Source organism: Erinaceus europaeus, chromosome 13 (assembly GCF_950295315.1).
Source record: "Erinaceus europaeus chromosome 13, mEriEur2.1, whole genome shotgun sequence".
NCBI lineage: Eukaryota > Metazoa > Chordata > Mammalia > Eulipotyphla > Erinaceidae > Erinaceus > Erinaceus europaeus.
Genome location: NC_080174.1, coordinates 30942693 through 30960765, shown reverse-complemented (window position 1 = coordinate 30960765; position 18073 = coordinate 30942693). Strand labels below are relative to the sequence as shown.

At 37.9% G+C, this 18073-nt stretch overlaps 1 protein-coding gene across 2 annotated transcripts in view; it reads right to left on the bottom strand.

Moving 5' to 3' along the window:
- The window catches only part of MAP3K7 (mitogen-activated protein kinase kinase kinase 7), a 106912-nt gene that overhangs the window by 6849 nt on the left and 81990 nt on the right, over positions 1-18073 (bottom strand). For both annotated transcript variants that reach the window (XM_060205477.1, XM_060205478.1), the window contains 3 exons: positions 16819-16924; positions 7668-7729; positions 870-985 (listed from right to left, as the gene is read on the bottom strand). In XM_060205477.1, coding sequence (XP_060061460.1) covers positions 870-985; positions 7668-7729; positions 16819-16924 — 284 coding nt within the window. The remainder of the gene's footprint in view (positions 1-869; positions 986-7667; positions 7730-16818; positions 16925-18073) is intronic.

The following is an 18073-nucleotide window of genomic DNA, read 5'->3' as shown; positions in this document are numbered from 1 at the left end:
AGAAGAAATAGAGACACCTGTAGCATCATTTCACTGCTCATGAAGTTTTAACCCCCATGCAGATAGGGTCTAGGGGCTTGAACCCAAGTCCTTGCACACTGAATATGTGAGCTCAACCAGGTACACCACCCCCTGCCCCCTAATAAATATCTCTAAAGTCTTACAAATTTACACCTAGAAAGAAGTTATCTTAAAAACATTTCTACGGGGAGTCGGGCGGTGGCACAGTGGGTTAAGCGCAGGTGGCGCAAAGCACAAGGGCAGCTTAAGGATCCCAGTTCGAGCCCCCGGCTCCCCACCTACAGGGGAGTCACTTCACAGGCGGTGAAGCAGGTCTGCAGGTGTCTGTCTTTCTCTCCCCCTCTGTCTTCCCGACCTCTCTCCATTTCTCTCTGTCCTATCTAACCACAAGGACATCAATAACAACAACAATAACTACAACAATAATGAAAAACAACAACGGCAACAAAAGGGAAAATAAAAAAAAAACAAAAAAAACATTCTACAATAAAGCAAAGATTAACATTAAATCAAATTATTTTGCCTGTATCCAACATAACAATAATTTTTTTCAAAACAATAACTTTTTATAACAATTTATCTAAACAGCTTTTCCCTTTTAAAAAACTTAACACTTAAGTTTATTTTCTTCAGTGCTAATATAATATAGTCACAAAAGTTGAGCTATGCATTAAAAACAGCCAAGGAGTGCTTAATACATAACTATAAACATACATAAAATTTCCAAATTGAAAAATTCCTAATGATTATAGAAATAAAAACATTTTCACATCTTCAGTAATATTGTACCTTAACTTTCTGACACAAAACTAACATGTTTTCATTTTAATTCATAAAAGATAACTTACTTTCTTTGTAATAACAATGCAATTTCCGTTTGAACTTTCATATATTCTTGTGCCATTTTACAATGCTGTTCAAACACTGCCATTGATTCTTTGGAGTTTGGGCATGGTGCTAGAGGCTGAAAATAAATCAGAAATATGAAAACTTAATCAAATCTCAATATCTAGCAAAGATGAGAGTTAAATCAGACCATGATATATTTTTATAGCACTGAAGTAATGATCTTTTAAAATAAATGCTAAAACATGCCTGAGAAAATTTCAGTGTCCTTCTGACACAGCACAGAACTTAAAATTTACACTTGCTGCTTTAATATTTAATGCATTTTTTGTTACAGAGGATCATGACTGGAGTTTCTACTCGTGGGTAGTGGCTTTACATTTCAAGTTGCCAACCTATATTATATTAAAAGATATTTATAGCTCTCGTATTAATGAGACAATAATGACATATACTACTTATTGGTTCAGTCATCATGAACTTGTTAACATCAGAAACCTATTAAGAAATGAGTCTGTATGAGCTTTAGGCTTCTTTTGTTTTGTTTTGTTTTTTTAAAGATTTTATTTTTTTATTAATGAGGAAGCTAGGAGGAGAGAGAAAGAACCAGCCATGACTTTGACACATATGCTGCTGGGGATCGAACTCAGGACCTCATGCTTGAGAGTCCAAAGCTTTATCACTGCGCAACCTCCCGGACCACAAACTTTAGGTTTTAATGCATTAAAATAAGTGTTAAAAAGCTAATCTTGGGAGACTTCCAGAGGCGGGGCTACGAGCATCAGCAGATGTGTTTCTCTCCTCTCCTCTCCTCTCCTCTCCCAGATCAACTAGGAATTCCAAAGGACAACACCTGGGACCAAAACAAGACAGGACTAGAATGACTTCAGGAACCCACCAAATCACAGGTGAGTGCAAACACGTGTGGCTGGTGGACAGAGACAGCCTAGGGAGAGATTAAGTGGCTGGTAACAGTCTGACAGTTTATCAGTTGAGACAACACATCCAGACTGTTACACCAACTAGGGGACAGCTGAAGGGAAGAGAGCACTCCCCAGAGACTCACCAAGTGCAACTCTGAGTCTCCGTTGCTACTGCCCTCAGAATCTGGAGCAGTGGCAGGGAGGCCCTGTGCTGACACTAGGGAACAGAGAACTAACCAGAAAACTCAGGAGAAGATCTATACCTCCATGGCATAGTGGTGGGGCTGTGAAAGTCTCTTTGGATAACCACCAGATTATCTCTGCCAAACCCTGCTTTATTTTTTGGCCAGGAGTCAGTGATTAAGCTAAGAAGTCTACTTATAGTTGAAAAGCCCTCAGGCTGCCATAGCCTACACGGAAGAAAAAGCAGAAAAGAGGCTTTTAAGCCACTGAGCTCCAAATCAGGGATTAAAATACTATTTAAACATCTGTTAACTTCCACCACTTACTTAGACACAGTCAATCCAGGCAAGAGTGATCAGTAATTTGAAGAGTACTGAGAGAGGGAACTCATAACATAATATATAGAATGGTTAAACCAACAAGAAGAAATACTGGAGAAATGAATCAGGACAAAAGTCCAGCAAAAGCCCCACAAAGGGTGAAGCACAAAATAATGAGGCCAACATCCGAACACTAGTAAAGGAAAAAATCACAGGAGTGAGTAAAGAGTTTGAAAGAATTGTCATAAGAAATGCAGAAACAATAAATGAGATTCTGGAAGAAAACACTCATTATCTCAAGGTTATTAGAGAGCCGAAAGCTAAAATAGCTGAGCTAGGAACACAACTAGTTTAACAAGCTAAAACAGTATCAGAACAGGGTAACAAAATAGATGAACTCCAGAAAACAGTAGAGGGCAGAGAGAATAGAATCAATGAGGCTGAAGATAGAATTAGTAAGATCGAGGATGAATTAGAGACAACTAAAAAAGAAGTAAGAGATCTCAAAAAGAGACTAAGAGATACTGAAAACAACAACAGAGACCTATGTGATAACTTCAAAAGAAACAATATACACATTATTGGCTTACCAGAGGAAGAAAGAGAGAGAGGGGGGAAGAAAGCATCCTATAAGCATACTAGCTGAAAACTTTTCTAGTCTAGACAACATTAAAGACATAAAGGTTCAAGAAGCCCAGAGGGTCCCAAACAGAATTAACCCAGACTTAAAGACACCAAGACACATCATATTTAGAATGGAAAGAATAAGGATAAAGAAAGGATCCTGAAGGCTGCAAGAGAAAAACAAAGAGTTACCTACAGAGGAAAACCCATAAGATTAGCAGCAGACTTATCCACACAAACACTATAGGCCAGAAGAGAATGGCAAGATATCTAACGAGTACTTAATGAGAAAGGCTTTCAACCAAGAATACTGTATCCTGCTAGACTGTAATTCAGACTAGATGGAGGCAAAAAACCTTCTCAGACAAACAACAGTTGAAGGAATCAACTATCACCAAGGCTGCCCTGAAAGAAGTTCTGAAAGGTCTCCTATAAATAGTCAGACCAGCATGAGTATGCTATCTATCTGAACACTCTAAATATCTACAAGAATGGCATTAAAATATCTTCAATCTCTGATATAAATAAATGTCAATGGCCTGAATTCACCTATTAAAAGGCACAGAGTAGGAAGATGGATCAGATAAAACAACCCAACAATGTTCTGTCTAAAGGAAACCCACCTAACACAACAAAACAAACACAGACTCAAAGTGAAAAGATGGAAAACTAGCATATAAGCCAATGGCCCACAAAAAAAGGGCAGGAATAGCTATCCTCATATCTGAAACGATAGACTTAAAAATAGATAAAATTAAAGAAGATAGGAATGGACACTAAATAATGCCCACAGGATCAGTCAATCAAGAGGACTTAACAATTATTAACATCTATGCACCCAATGAGAAGCCATCTAAATACACCAAATGTCTACTGAAAGCGCTACAAAAATATATTAACAGTAACACAGTCATAGTAAAGGACTTCAACACCCCACTCTCTCAGCTTGACAGATCATCCAGGCAAAAAATCAATAAAGACATAAGGGAGAAAATGAGGAGATAGATAAACTAGAACTATTGGACATTTTCAGAGTCATTCATCCCAAGATACACTTTCTACTCAAGTCTACATGTGTCATTCTCAAGGATAGAACATATATTAGGCCACAAAGACAGCATCAGCTAATTCAAGAGCATTGAAATCATCCCAAGCATCTTCTCAGATCACAGTGGAATTAAATTAACACTCAACAATCAATAAAAGATTAGTAATAGTCCAAAATGTGGAAGTTCAACAATACACTACTTAACAACTACTGGGTCAAAGAGGAAATAAAGGAAGAAATCAAAATGTTTCAAAAGTTCAATGAAAATGAAGACACAAGCTATCAAAATATTTGGGACACAGCTAAGGCAGTACTGAGAGGGAAGTTCATAGCCATAAAAGCACACATTAGGAAACAAGAAAAAGCATAAATTAACAGCCCGCTAGCAAATCTTAAAGACCTAGAAGAAGGAGAACAAAGGAACCCTAAAGCAAACAGAAGAATAGAAATAACTAAAGTTAGGGCAGAAATCAATTAACATTGAAAAGAAGAAAACCATACAAAAGATCAACGAAAGTAAATGCTGGTTCTTCGAAAGAGTGAACAAAATCGACCAAGCTTTAGCCAGACTCACAAAAAATAAATAAATAAATAAATAAATAAAGGGAGAAGACCCAAATAAATCGGACAGTGAATGAAAGAAGAGATATCACAACAGACACTACAGAAATTCAACATATTATGTGAAGCTTCTATGAACAACTATATGCCACCAAACTAGAGAACCTGGATGGACGATTTCCTAGATACCTATGAACTTCCAAAATTAAGTAAGGAGGAACTAGAAAATAGGAACAGGCCCATCACAACTAATGAAATTGAAAGTTATCAAAAACCTCCCCAAAAATAAAGTACCTGGACCAGATGGTTTTACAAATAAATTCTACAAAACCTTCAAAGAAGAACTAATACCTCTACTTATAAAATTCTTCCAGAAGATTGAAGGCACTAGAATACTCCCTTCCAGCTTCTATGAAGTCAACATCACTTTGACACTACAAGCAGGCAGGGACACAACCAAAAAAGAAAACTACAGACCAATATCTCTGATGAACAGAGATGCGAAAATATTGAACAAAATTCTAGCCAAATGGATACAGCTGTATATTAAAAAGATTGTTCATCATGACCATGTGGGGTATATCCCAGGGATGCAAGGTTGGCTTAATATACATAAATCAATCAACGAAATCCACCACATCAATAAAAGACCAAAAACAACATGGTCATACCAATAGATGCAGAGAAAGCCTTTGACAAAATACAGCATCCCTTTATGATCAAAACACTACAAAAAATGGTAATAGATGGAAAATTCCTGAAGATAGTGAAGTCTATATACAGCAAACCTACAGCTAACATCATACTCAATAGTGAATAACTGGAAGCATTTCCCCTCAGATCAGGTACTAGACAGGGCTGCCCACTATCACCATTACTATTCAACATAGTGTTGGAAATTCTTGTCATAACAATCAGGCAGGAGCAAGGAATTAATGGGATACAAATTGGAAGAGAAGAAGTCAAACTCCCCCTATTTGCAGATGACATGATATTATACACAGAAAAACCTAAGGAATCCAGCAAGAATCTTTTGGAAATCATCAGGCAATACAGTAAGGTGTCAGGCTACAAAATTAACATACAAAAGTCAGTGGCATTCCTCTATGAAAACACTAAATTAGAAGAAGTTGAAATCCAGAAATCAATTCCTTTTACTATAGCAACAGAAACAATAAAATATCTAGGACTAAACCTAACCAAAGAAGTGAAAGACTTGTATACTGAAAATTATGAGTCACTACTCAAGGAAATTGAAAAAGACACAAAGAAATGGAAAGATACTACATGTACATGGATTGGAAGAATTAACATCATCAATATGAATATACTACCCAGAGCCACATACAAATTTAATGCTATCCACATCAAGATACCAAACACATTTTCTTTAAGGAGAATAGAATAAATGCTACAGATGTTTATCTGGAACCAGAAAAGACCTAGAATTGCCAAAACAATCTTGAGAAGAAAGAACAGAACCAGAGGCATCACATTCCCAGATCTCAAATTGTATTATAAAGCCATTGTCATCAAAACTGCTTGGTACTGGAACATGAATAGATACACTGACCAGTGGAATAGAACTGAGAGCCCAGAGGTAAGCCCCCACACCTATGGACATCTAATCTTTGACAAAGGGGCCCAGACTATTAAATGGGGAAAGCAGAGTCTCTTCAACAAATGGTGTTGGAAAAAATGGGCTGAAACATGCAGAAGAATAAAACTGAACCACTATATTTCACCAAATACAAAAGTAAATTCCAGACGGATCAAGGACTTGGATGTTAGACCAGAAACTATCAGATGCTTAGAGGAAAATATTGGCAAAACTCTTTTCCGCATAAATTTTAAAGACATCTTCAATGAAACAAATACAAGTACAAAGAAGACTAAGACAAGCATAAACCTATGGGACTACATAAAATTAAAAAGCTTCTGCACAGCTACAGAAACCACTACCCAAACAAAGATACCCTTCGCAGAATGGGAGAAGATCTTTACATGCCATATATCAGACAAGAGGCTAATAACCAGAATATATAAAGAACTTGCAAATCTCAACAACAAGAAAACAAATAACCCCATCCAAAAATGGGGGGAGGACACAGACACAATATTCACCACAGAAGAGATCCAAAAGGCCGAGAAACACATGAAAAAATACATCAAGTCTCTGATTGTCAGATAAATGCAAATAAAGACAACAATGAGATACCACTTCACCCCTGTGAGAATTGCACACATCAGAAAAGGTAACAGCAGCAAATGCTGGAGAGGTTGTGGGGTCAAGGGAACTCTCCTGCACTGCTGGTGGAAATGTAAATTGGTCCAACCTCTCTGGAGAACAGTCTGGAGAACTCTCAGAAGGTTAGAAATGGACCTACCCTATGATCCTGCAATTCCTCTCCTGGGGATATATCCTAAGGAACCCAACACACCCATCCAAAAATATCTCTGTACACATATGTTCATAGCAACACAGTTTGTAATAGCCAAAACCCTGAAGCAACCCAGGTGTCCATCAACAGATGAGTGGCTGAGCAAGTTGTGGTATATATACACAAAGGAATATTACTCAGCTATAATAAATGGCGACTTCACCGGTTTTAGCCAATCTTGGATGGATCTTGAAAAATTCATGTTAAGTGAAATAAGTCAATAAACAGAAGGATAAATATGGGATGATCTCACTCTCAGGTAGAAGTTGAAAAACAAGATCAGAAAAGAAAACACAAGTAGAACCTGAACTGGAATTGGCATATTGCACCAAAGTAAAAGACTCTGGGGTGGGTGGGTGGTGAGAATATAGATCCACGAAGGATGATAGAGGACCTAGTGGGGACTGTATTGTTATATTGGAAAAACGATTGTATTTATTGTCAAATGTAAAACATTAATTCCCCAATAAATAAATTTTTAAAAAATGCTAATCTTGGCAGTCATGAACACAAGACATGAGAATACTTAAGATGACTACTAGTGTTAACTGAAATAAACATCTTAATTTTATTTTAAACAAGTTTTCAACCATATGAATAAATGCATATATACAATGACAAGTAGGAACACAATTGTTAGCTTTGAAGATATACTCTCTAAGAAGGAAACAATATATTCATTGAAAAAGTACCCTTTTACCTGCAATTGGTGATCCAGTGTAAGATAAGCCATTGGGATGGAATTATCTGATCCATTGGTATCTGGAAGTAAAATATATATTGTTTATTTTCTGTTATAAAGAATTACAAACAAAAAGCAAGCATGTTTTTTTCTAGAGTAACACATAAAGCCATTGTCAGCAGAATTGAATTTTATATTTAATTATTTTTTAAGGCTTTATTAAGGAAATAATGATTTACAAGATAGTTGTCACATAGGCTCAATTTCTCATTCTTCCATGACAAGGGTTTGCCCAGTGATCTCACCATTAATACAGGTTCTTGTACATCATTCTGCATTGACCCTCAGGGCCCACTCAATGCTTCCCCCACAAGCCTCCCCCCATATCCTTGGTCTTGCTTCTACAGATGACATCTGCTCTTAAGTGTCACCTTGTGTCTAGTATTTCTCTCCCTGTTTAAGTTCTACCTATTTCAAATGTAAACAAAGAACATCCAATTACTAGACCATTAAACTTCAAAATACACTCTAATAATGTCTATAATTTGTCTATATATTACATAGAATGTATAACCAACATATCAAGGTCTGTAAAATCTTGCTTAACCAAAAGAAAAAGCAGTGATACAAAACTATATTTTAAATTTAACTTTAACTGTCCCTACCTAATCAATCCCCACATTTTTTGTTCCATGATCATGCTAAGTTTATACAATGTGAGTGTTCCTTAAAAGGAAATGGAGGAAAACAAAGAGACACATTCTCTGCCAGTGAATCAATTTATATGCATTCTAATGTGAGGCTGCCATTCCATCACTCCCAATGAAACTCATTACAGAAAATCAGAGATGTTAATGACGAGAATGATTTTATATATGACATGAAAACTTTGGCTCGAAGTTATGTCATAGTTAAATGGGTTAATTCAATAACCAGTCCACTAAAAGTAAGATTAACTTACTTATGAGAGAAAGGGAGAGAGGACCACTTTGGCACAAATTATGCTGGGGATTAAGCTTGGGACCTCATGCATGAATGTCTGGTGCTTCACCTGCTCATATACCTTTGGGTCACAACAACCATTTTTTTAAAATTTAATTTTATATTTATTTATTTATTCCCTTTCGTTGCCCTTGTTGTTTTATTGTTGTAGTTATTGATGTTGTTGTTGTTAGATAGGACAGAGAGAAATGGAGAGAGGAGGGGAAGACAGACAGGGGGAGAGAAAGATAGACACCTGCAGACCTGCTTCACCGCCTGTGAAGCGACTCCCCTGCAGGTGGGGAGCCAGGGCTCGAACCGGGATCCTTATGCCGGTCCTTGTGCTTTGTGCCGCCTGCACTTAACCCGCTGAGCTACAGCCCGACTCCCCATAACAACCATTTTCTTAAACTGTTAAAACAGATTGCTTTTCTCATATTTCAAGAGACACAAAAACACTACGACAATGTCACAAGAAGCACGAGATGGTCTTTTCCCAAAACCAATATTTATGTACAGTAGTTCCTAAGCAAACAATACTAACTGTAAAACAGTATGAACTTTTCTATTTCAGAAGTAGCTGCTTTCCCACTGTTAGTAGAAAATAAATGAGTTTACACCTATGGACATCTAATTTTTGATAAGGGGGCCCAAAATATTAAATGGAAGAAGGAGGCTCTCTTCAATAAATGTTGCTAGGAAAACTGGGTTGAAGCATGCAGAAGAATGAAACTGAACCACCTTATCTCACCAGAAACAAAAATCAACTCCAAATGGATCAAGGACCTGGATGTTAGACCGGAAACTATCAAATACTTCAAGAGGAAAACATTGGTGGAACACTATCCCACCTAAACCTCAAAGACATTTTTGATGAAACAAACCCAACTGCAAGGAAGACTAAAGCAGAAACAAACCAATGGGACTACATCAAATTGAAAAGCTTCTGCACAGCCAAAGAAACTATCACACAAACAAAGAGACCCCTCACAGAATGGGAGATCTTCACATGTCATACATCAGACAAGAGACTAATAACCAAAATATACAGAGAGCTCAGCAAACTTAACAACAAAAAAGCAAATAACCCAGTCAAAAATGGGCAGAGAATATGAACAAAACATTCACTTCAGAGGAGATCCAAAAGGCTATCAGCATACGAAAAATTGCTCCAGGTTGCTGATTGTCAGAGAAATGCAAATAAAGACAACACTGAGATATCACCTCACTCCTGTGAGAATGGCATACATCAAAAAGGACAGCAGCAACAAATGCTGGAGAGGGTGTGGGGACAGAAGAACCCTTCTGCACTGCTGGTGGCAATGTCAATTGGTACAGCCTCTCTGGAGAGCAGTCTGGATAACTCTCACAAGGCTAGACATGGATATGACCCAGTAATTCCTCTCCTGGGATATATCCCAAGGATTCCAATCAAAAAGATATGTGTACACCTATGTTCATAGCAGCACAATTCATAATAGCTAAAACCTGGAAGCAATCCTGGTGCCCAACAAGAGAAAGCTGTGGTATATATACACAGTGGAATACTAAGCAGCTATTAAGAACAATGAACCCACCTTCTCTGACCCATCTTGGACGGAGCTAGAAGGAATTATGTTAAGTAAGCTAAGTCAGAAAGATAAGAGACGAGTATGGGATGATACCACTCATAAACATAAGTTGAGAAAGAATAACAAAAAGGTAAACACAAAGCAGGGTCTGACTAAATTTGTAGTAGGACACCAAAGTAAAAACCCTGGGTGGAGGGTGAGGGTGGATGTTTAGCTTCATTGGGCTGGGGGGAGGGGAATATGGGATGGGACACAGTCTTTTGGTGGTGGGAATGGTGTTTAGGTACACTTATATTAATTTGTAGTCATATAAATCACTAAGTAATATGAGAGGGGAAAAAGTGATTGAAAGTCTCAAACTTTTTAAAGCACAAACTGAGTCTTTTTAATACATAGGCTGAGTCTTTGATGTGTTGACTCTCTTAAAAGTTTAGTCCAGGGAGAACAAAAGCAACCGATGGCACAGCTATATGCAAATAATGTCAAAGGACATAAAATATGGTGATGGTGTGTATGATACAGAAAATCACAACAAAGGGATTTTTCAAAGTTAACCCAATTGCCAAACAATGTTATTATTGCAATAACTATTTATTGTCTTCTGAAACCCTAGGACAACAGGAATCACCCACTTCCTCTACAGAGCCTATGTTTTTCCCAATCCTGAAACAGTTGGGGTGGGGCTCACTTCCCTGCATGTTTCCCTCAAGTCAGGCCAAATGCTATTGCATCTGCCAATTCCAACCTAATTAATGCAACGAGTACCATCTCAGCATGCTTCACCTCAGACTGTGTACAGAGACGTCAGGCATGGAATGCCAACCCTTCACCCTCATCACTCGGGTGAGACCTTTCCTTTCATGGTATTCTCTAATTCTATTCCAGGAGGCTCTCTTCCTAGCAAAGTCTCAAAAAGTAAATATAGGCCAGGTCCCATAAGATAGAGCATATGTTCACATGTCTCCATAAATTCGGGCAAAATATATACCTGAAAGCATAAATACACAATACTCTGTGGTGAGTCAATATCAATTTCATAATGAAATAGCATCTAATAGACTAATACCCTCCTTACCTACTTCCTATTACAATTCTCTCACTCACTCCAAAGCTAACTTTATCAAAGCAAGACTGCAAAAGCTGAATAAGGACAAGAGATGGCATACTTTAAGGATGACATTCCACCAGCTGGGGCCCTATTTGGGGAGTCCTGAGTTTTCCAAACAGACATGATGGGCCTAGAACTGGAATAAATCTCTCCATTGTTATTGATCATGTCTATCAGGAACTACAAAACAGACCCCTTTGTGCCCCCCCCCCCCATAGGACCTTTCCCTCAACTTGGATCAACATCAGTAGAGAATGTTCCATCTTCTGAAGGGAGGATGGACAACATACTCTATGCTACACTTGAGGAAGATGGGTTCTGAAATTGAGGCAGCTTGGAATGTTCCTACTCATGACCACAGAATATGAGCTCCGATCTACAGGGATGCAGAGGTCACACAGGCTCCTAAGCTAATTATGGGCCCTAGATCATATCGAATCGATGGGGTTTACAGCCAATAATATTGATACCCCTTTCCCATATTAGGGAGCTACTCTATTCCCTGATCCAGCTTTCTTGTCCTTTTCCCAGCCATGACATCATCTCCCCAGACCTGCATATCAGATTTCAGGCTCAGGCAAAAAACCAAAACAAAACAAACAAAAAAAATCACTAGTATAGCTATAGGCCCTTTGAAATATAACCAAAATATGCCTATTAGCTATCTACAAAATGGAGGACCCCCTAACACTTCATCTGCACTATTCCAGCCTTTAGGTTCAACAATTTGTTTGGCTTTGTATGTTAACTCTCTTTTCAGCCACCAGGTTCCAGATGCTAGCAGGATGCCAACCAGACTTCCCTGGAAAGACAACCCCAACAATGTACCTTAGAGCTCTCTTCCCCAGAGCCCTTCCCCACTAGGGAAAGAGAAAGACAGGCTAGGAATATGGATCGACCTGTCAATGCCCATGTTCAGTGGGGAAGCAATTCCAGAAGCCAGACCTTCTGCATCCCACAATGATGTTGGGTCCATACTCCCAGAGGGTTAAAGAATAGGAAAGCTCTCAGGGGAGGGGATGGGATATGGAGATCTGGTGGTGGGAATTGTGTGAAGTTCTACCCCTCTTATCCTACGGTTTTGTCAATGTTTCCTTTTTATAAATAAAAAAATAATAAAAAAGAAAATAAATGAGTTTGACCTTCCTCAGCACCCCCCCCCCCCCAATAACTCCTTCAAAGAGTGGTGGTGTGGATGACAGCAAGGTACTGTATCATTTCTCCCACTTCACTCTCCTTCTAAAAAAAAAAAAAAAAAGACAAAGGCAGTTTAATGGTTCAGTATACACTTGATTTCTTGCTGAATTTCTTGACTTTTTTCCCTCCAAGTCACTGACAATGTGCTTGCTAGTAAAAGCTAAGCAAAGTCAGGCCAGATCAGATAATGCAGTCAAAGAATACCACACAATGCTGGCATATGGCAAGCATTCAACACATAGTAGTAGCAGCTATAACTGACACCAAATAAAGAATTGGGTAAGTTAATTCTAACCAATTATACATTACAAATTGAGAAAAAAAAGTGTCTGTTAAATGCTAATGTGCATCAAAGAAAAATTAACAGAACACTGCCTAGTAGGGTCTTACTCTAAAACCATATACTATACAAATGCTTTTTGAAATAACTAAACAAGAAGTAAATTTAACCCCCCCAATAGTTCGAAACAAGGTTCTTCCCCCCCCCCCTTTATTGGGGGATTAATGCTTTACATTGGACAGTAAATACAATGGTTTGTACATGAATTAACACTTCTCAGTTTTTCACATAACAATACAACCCCTATTAGGTCTTCTGTCATCCTTTTCCAGGACCTGTACTCTCCCCCCAACCCACCACAGAGTCTTTTACTTTGGTGAAATACACCACCTCCAGTCCAGGTTCTGCTTTTTTTTTTTTTTCTTTTGATCTGAAACAATGTTTCCACATCTGAAACACAGCTTTCCACAAAACTAAAATTGATTGAAAATAATTTCCTGCTGACTATAGCAGAACAAGGAAGTACCTTGAATTTCTTCAACTTAACATTTCTATTCAAATTACTCTTGCTAAACCTTTGCAATTTAATATTTATCTTATTAAATCAATATCCAGTATCTAATATAATTTTAAAATTAAGTATAATACAAGCTCCCAGTATTCTGGTGTTAGGAAAAACAAGCGCAAGGATTAGAGCTCTTAAATAGTGGGTGACTTACTGATAAATTCAATGAGTTTCATTTTTTTTTTTCCAAAAATCAAGAAGTGAAGGCCAGTGCTTAGCCCGTTAAGAGTACAGAAATTACTATGCAGCTATTAAGAACAATGAGCCCACCTTATCTGACCCATCTTGGACAGAGCTAGAAGGAATTATGTTAAGTCAGCTAAGTCAGAAAGATAAAGATGAGTATGGGATGTCCCCACTCATCAACAGAAGTTGAGAAAGAAGAACAGAAAGGGAAACTAAAAGCAAGATCTGATTAAATCGAGAGCAGGGCACCAATGTAAAAACACTGTGGTGAAGAGGAGGGTGGCTATTGGGCTTCCCGGCACGGCGGAGGGTGGGGGAGCGGGGGTGGGTGGTGGTGATGGGACAGTCTTTTGGTGGTGGGAGTAGTGTTTATGTACAATCCTATTAAAGTGTAAACATTATATAAACCACTATTTAATATGAGAGGCGAAAAACTGATGATATGTCTAGAACTTCTTAAAACACAGACTGAGTCTTTTTAATACATAGGCTGTCTTTGATATGTTCTCTCCCAAAAGCCTAGACCAGGGAGAACAGAAGCAACCGATAGCACAGCTATATACAAGATGCTGGGTACTATACCCCAAACCCTATCAAAGGGACTTTCCAAAGTTAACCATATCACCAAATAATGTGATGATAACAATAACTATCCATTGTCTTCTTGAACCCTAACACAACAGGAACCTCACATTTCCACTATAGAGACTCTATTTCCCCCAGTCCTGGAACCTTAGGGTGGGGCCCACTTTTTTGCATGCTGCTCTCAATTCAAATCAAATAATATTGCATCCGCAGATTGCAACCTAATCAACACAACGAGTGCCACCCCAGCATGCTTCACTTCAGACTGTGACCAGAGACTTCAGGTGTGAAATGACAACCCTTCAGCTTCATCACTAGGGTGAGACCTTTCCTTTCATAGTATTCTCTAATTCCATTCCAGGTGTTCCACTCCCCAATAAAGTCCCCAAACCTAGATATAGTCCAGGTTCCCTGAGATAGAGCATAGGTTCACCCGTGCCCATAAACTAGGGGAAAAATATATACCTGAAAGCAGAAGTACACAAGAGCATGCAGGGAATACCCCCAACACTTCATCTGCACTATTACAGTCCTTAGGTCCATGATTGTTCAACAATCTGTTTGGCTTTGTATGTTAACTCTCTTTTCAGCCACCAGGTTCCGGATGCCAGCGAGATGCTGACCAGACTTCCCTGGACAGACGACCTCATCAATGTGTACTGGAGCTCCGCTTCCCCAGAGACCCACCCTACTAGGGAAAGAGAGAGGCAGACTGGGAGTATGGACCGACCAGTCAACGCCCATGTTCAGTGGGGAAGCAATTACAGAAGCCAGACCTTCCACCCTCTGCAACCCACAATGACCCTGGATCCATACTCCCAGAGAGAGAGAATGGGAAGGCTATCAGGGGAGGGGGTGGGATGTGGAGATCGGGTTATGGGAATTGTGTGGAATTGTACCCCTCTTATTCTATGGTTTTGTTAATGTCTCCTTTCTTAAATTAAAAAAAAAATGTAAAAAAAAAAAGTATAGAAATTGCAGTCTCAGGCCACAGAGGCCATTAAGTTCAGTCCTCTGCACCACTATATAGCAGTTAAGTGAGAGGGATTTAAAAGAATCTTAATCTACCACATGCTGACTGGTATGTCTAGATTAGTCTACATTGAAGGCAGTAGGTCCTGCCAAATTGAGGGTAGGTCCTGCCAAATTGAGGGTAAGAGGACCAAGTAAATGCTGTAATGTAAGAGAGAATACTCTCTCCCAGCATGGATAACTAAGAAAGTAAATACAACTATTATCATCTGAACCTGATCAAATCTGTCAAAACTATCTCCCTGTCTACTTTTTTTTTTTTTTAAGAAAGGATTAATTAACAAAACCATAGGGTAGGAGGGGTACAACTCCACACAATTCCCACCACCCAATCTCCATATCCCACCCCCTCCCCTCCCTGTCTACTTTTAAGAAGAAGTGTGTCAAGGTGAATTTTGCATTTCTACTGAGTAGTAGTGACTGATCTACATTATCCCAGACTGTGCTGTGCTAGTGGTAAGACCTAAAGAGTTTCTTCCATCCCTAAAATTAAACTTACTAAAGCTAAAGAGTACACCTTTGGCTAAACATAGTTTAATCTTTCATGACACAAATACAAAACACTCGGTTTTTTAAGTTCAACTATGAACATGAGTAGATAATATCAATTATCTTATAGATTAGTAGTTTTAGTTTATAAAGATAGAAAGCTGACTTTTTACCTTCATTTTAAGTGTCATTATTAATAACATAGTTGATCTTGTATAGAATATTAAATGGTTTAATTTTTCAATATCTAGGAGATCATTTCCCCCCTCTCTGACATAATAAAATATAAATAATTTTTATTTAAGTATCTAAATGCTGAATATTTATCATGCCATTCTCCTGGCACATAATTTTCTCTTGTCCATAATGAAAGTAAATCTCTATTATTACCTTCACACAGGTAGATTTTAATACTAATGCTCACCAGTTACTCAAGTTAAGCTCACCCCCCAAAAGAACTATTAAAGTTCTATTTAATTTATTAGGTAATTGAAACAATGTCTTCCTACCCTAGTTTTAAATGATTTCAAAGGTCAATAGTAGAATTTTTTTTTCTCATTATGTCTTGTATCTATCTTTAAACCAAAAGACAAGTGATGATGATTATTCTCTCTCTTTTTTGAATCATTCTACTGATTTTAGTTACTTTTAAGATGATAACCTTGCCATCATCCTGTAGGATGTATCATAACAGTAAAATCACAGATTATAGTATCAAGAATATACTACTTTCCAATCTGGAAAAGCTGTAAACAAGCTATCTTCAAAATACAAGTTTAGTATCCAAGGGAAAGACAGAGAGGGCAGGCAAGGTGGTTTCTGACTCTGTACTCAAAAAAGATAGTTGTAGGGTGGGGGAGATAGCATAATGGTTATGCAAACAGACTCTCATGACTGAGGCTCCAAAGTCCCAGGTTCAATCCCCTATACCACCATAAGCCAGAGCTGAGCAGTGCTCTGGTGTTTCTCTCTGTGCCCCTCCCTGTCTGCATCTCTCTCAAAAATAAAATAAATAAAATATTTTTTAAAAGATAGTTGTATATATTGATTGCTTAATGTTCTGTTTTATTAACAGGAAAATGTAAACTTTAATGTCTGCTTGAATGAAGACTAATGACTCAACTAAATGAACACAGACACGAGTTAAGCTTCTGTAAATGAGAAAAACTGGTCACCTGTGGAATCATCAGGGGTCCATGGATGACTTCGAGGGGGCTTTTCTGAGGTTGGTCCGGAGGTAGTGATCATTCTGATGCTAGGACTGGATGACCTACTGCTCACCTATAGGAAAAAGTGATAAGAGAAAGAAACCACGATTTTAACAAAACACTTACTGAAGAGGGGAAAACTTTTCTCCCAGATTGAAGGGTCAAATTGCTAGTATGAATACTGAGAAGCAAAGGGTGAATCTATAATAAAATTATTAAATAATGGGAAAATTCTTTTGTTAAAAATCAATGGATGGTGGCCAGGGAGTTTGGTTTAGTGGAAGTGCTCGGAACTTAAATGTATAAGGTGCTGATTTCTATGTCCCTGATAGTATTTAACACCTGGTACCACATATGCCACCATGAATGTTCTAGTATTCGGCCACCCCTAGTCTCTCATCCCTTTTTTCAATTTTAATAAAGTATTTTTTAAAAACATATTTTGGATGGTAAGCTCAGATTTCTGCTTATCTAATAATGTTATTTTGACCTCATTCTCTATTTTTCTTAGCTAGACAATTCTATCTTGGCCGTTATTTTCTTTTAGTAGTTTGAAGATATTCCACTTTCTTCTGACTTCCCCTGTTGTGAGAATCTAACTAGTATTCTTTTGTAGATAACTTTTCTCTCTGGTTGCTTTTTTACTGCCTTTGTTTTCTATGGTTTGACTATAATATTCCCCCCCCCCTTTCTTTTTTTAATAGTACTATAGGTCTTCCCTTTCACTTCTTTCTTTCTTTCTTTTTTTGTGTGTGGTTGGGATTTCTTTCTTTCATCAAGTCTGGCAAGTTTTATTACCTCATTTTCTCATTTCTACCCAGTACTACCCACAGCAGAAAAGTTAACTTGTCTGTTTTTGTAGAGTGGATTTCTTCCCCCTTCCCACTCAACAATCTACTCTGACAGTGAAGCAAGGGATTTCTCCATGCTAGAAAGGCCCAAAGCAATACAAACCTGACTGATAAAAATAGCATTAAAGAAAAAATACTTGTTAACATGTGAAAATAGCCACAAAAAATGAAAAAAAATCATAGAAATTATGATAATAAATGAAATTTGACAGCTTACAAGCAATTAAATACCTTCTTAAAAGTTGAAGTCAATCTACAAATGCAAAGGTAATAGCATTAGACATTCATATTACTTTATCACTATAACATGTGTCAAATTTTGGTAACATTCAGTATCCAATTAAAAAAATATTTAACTAACTTAAATTCCA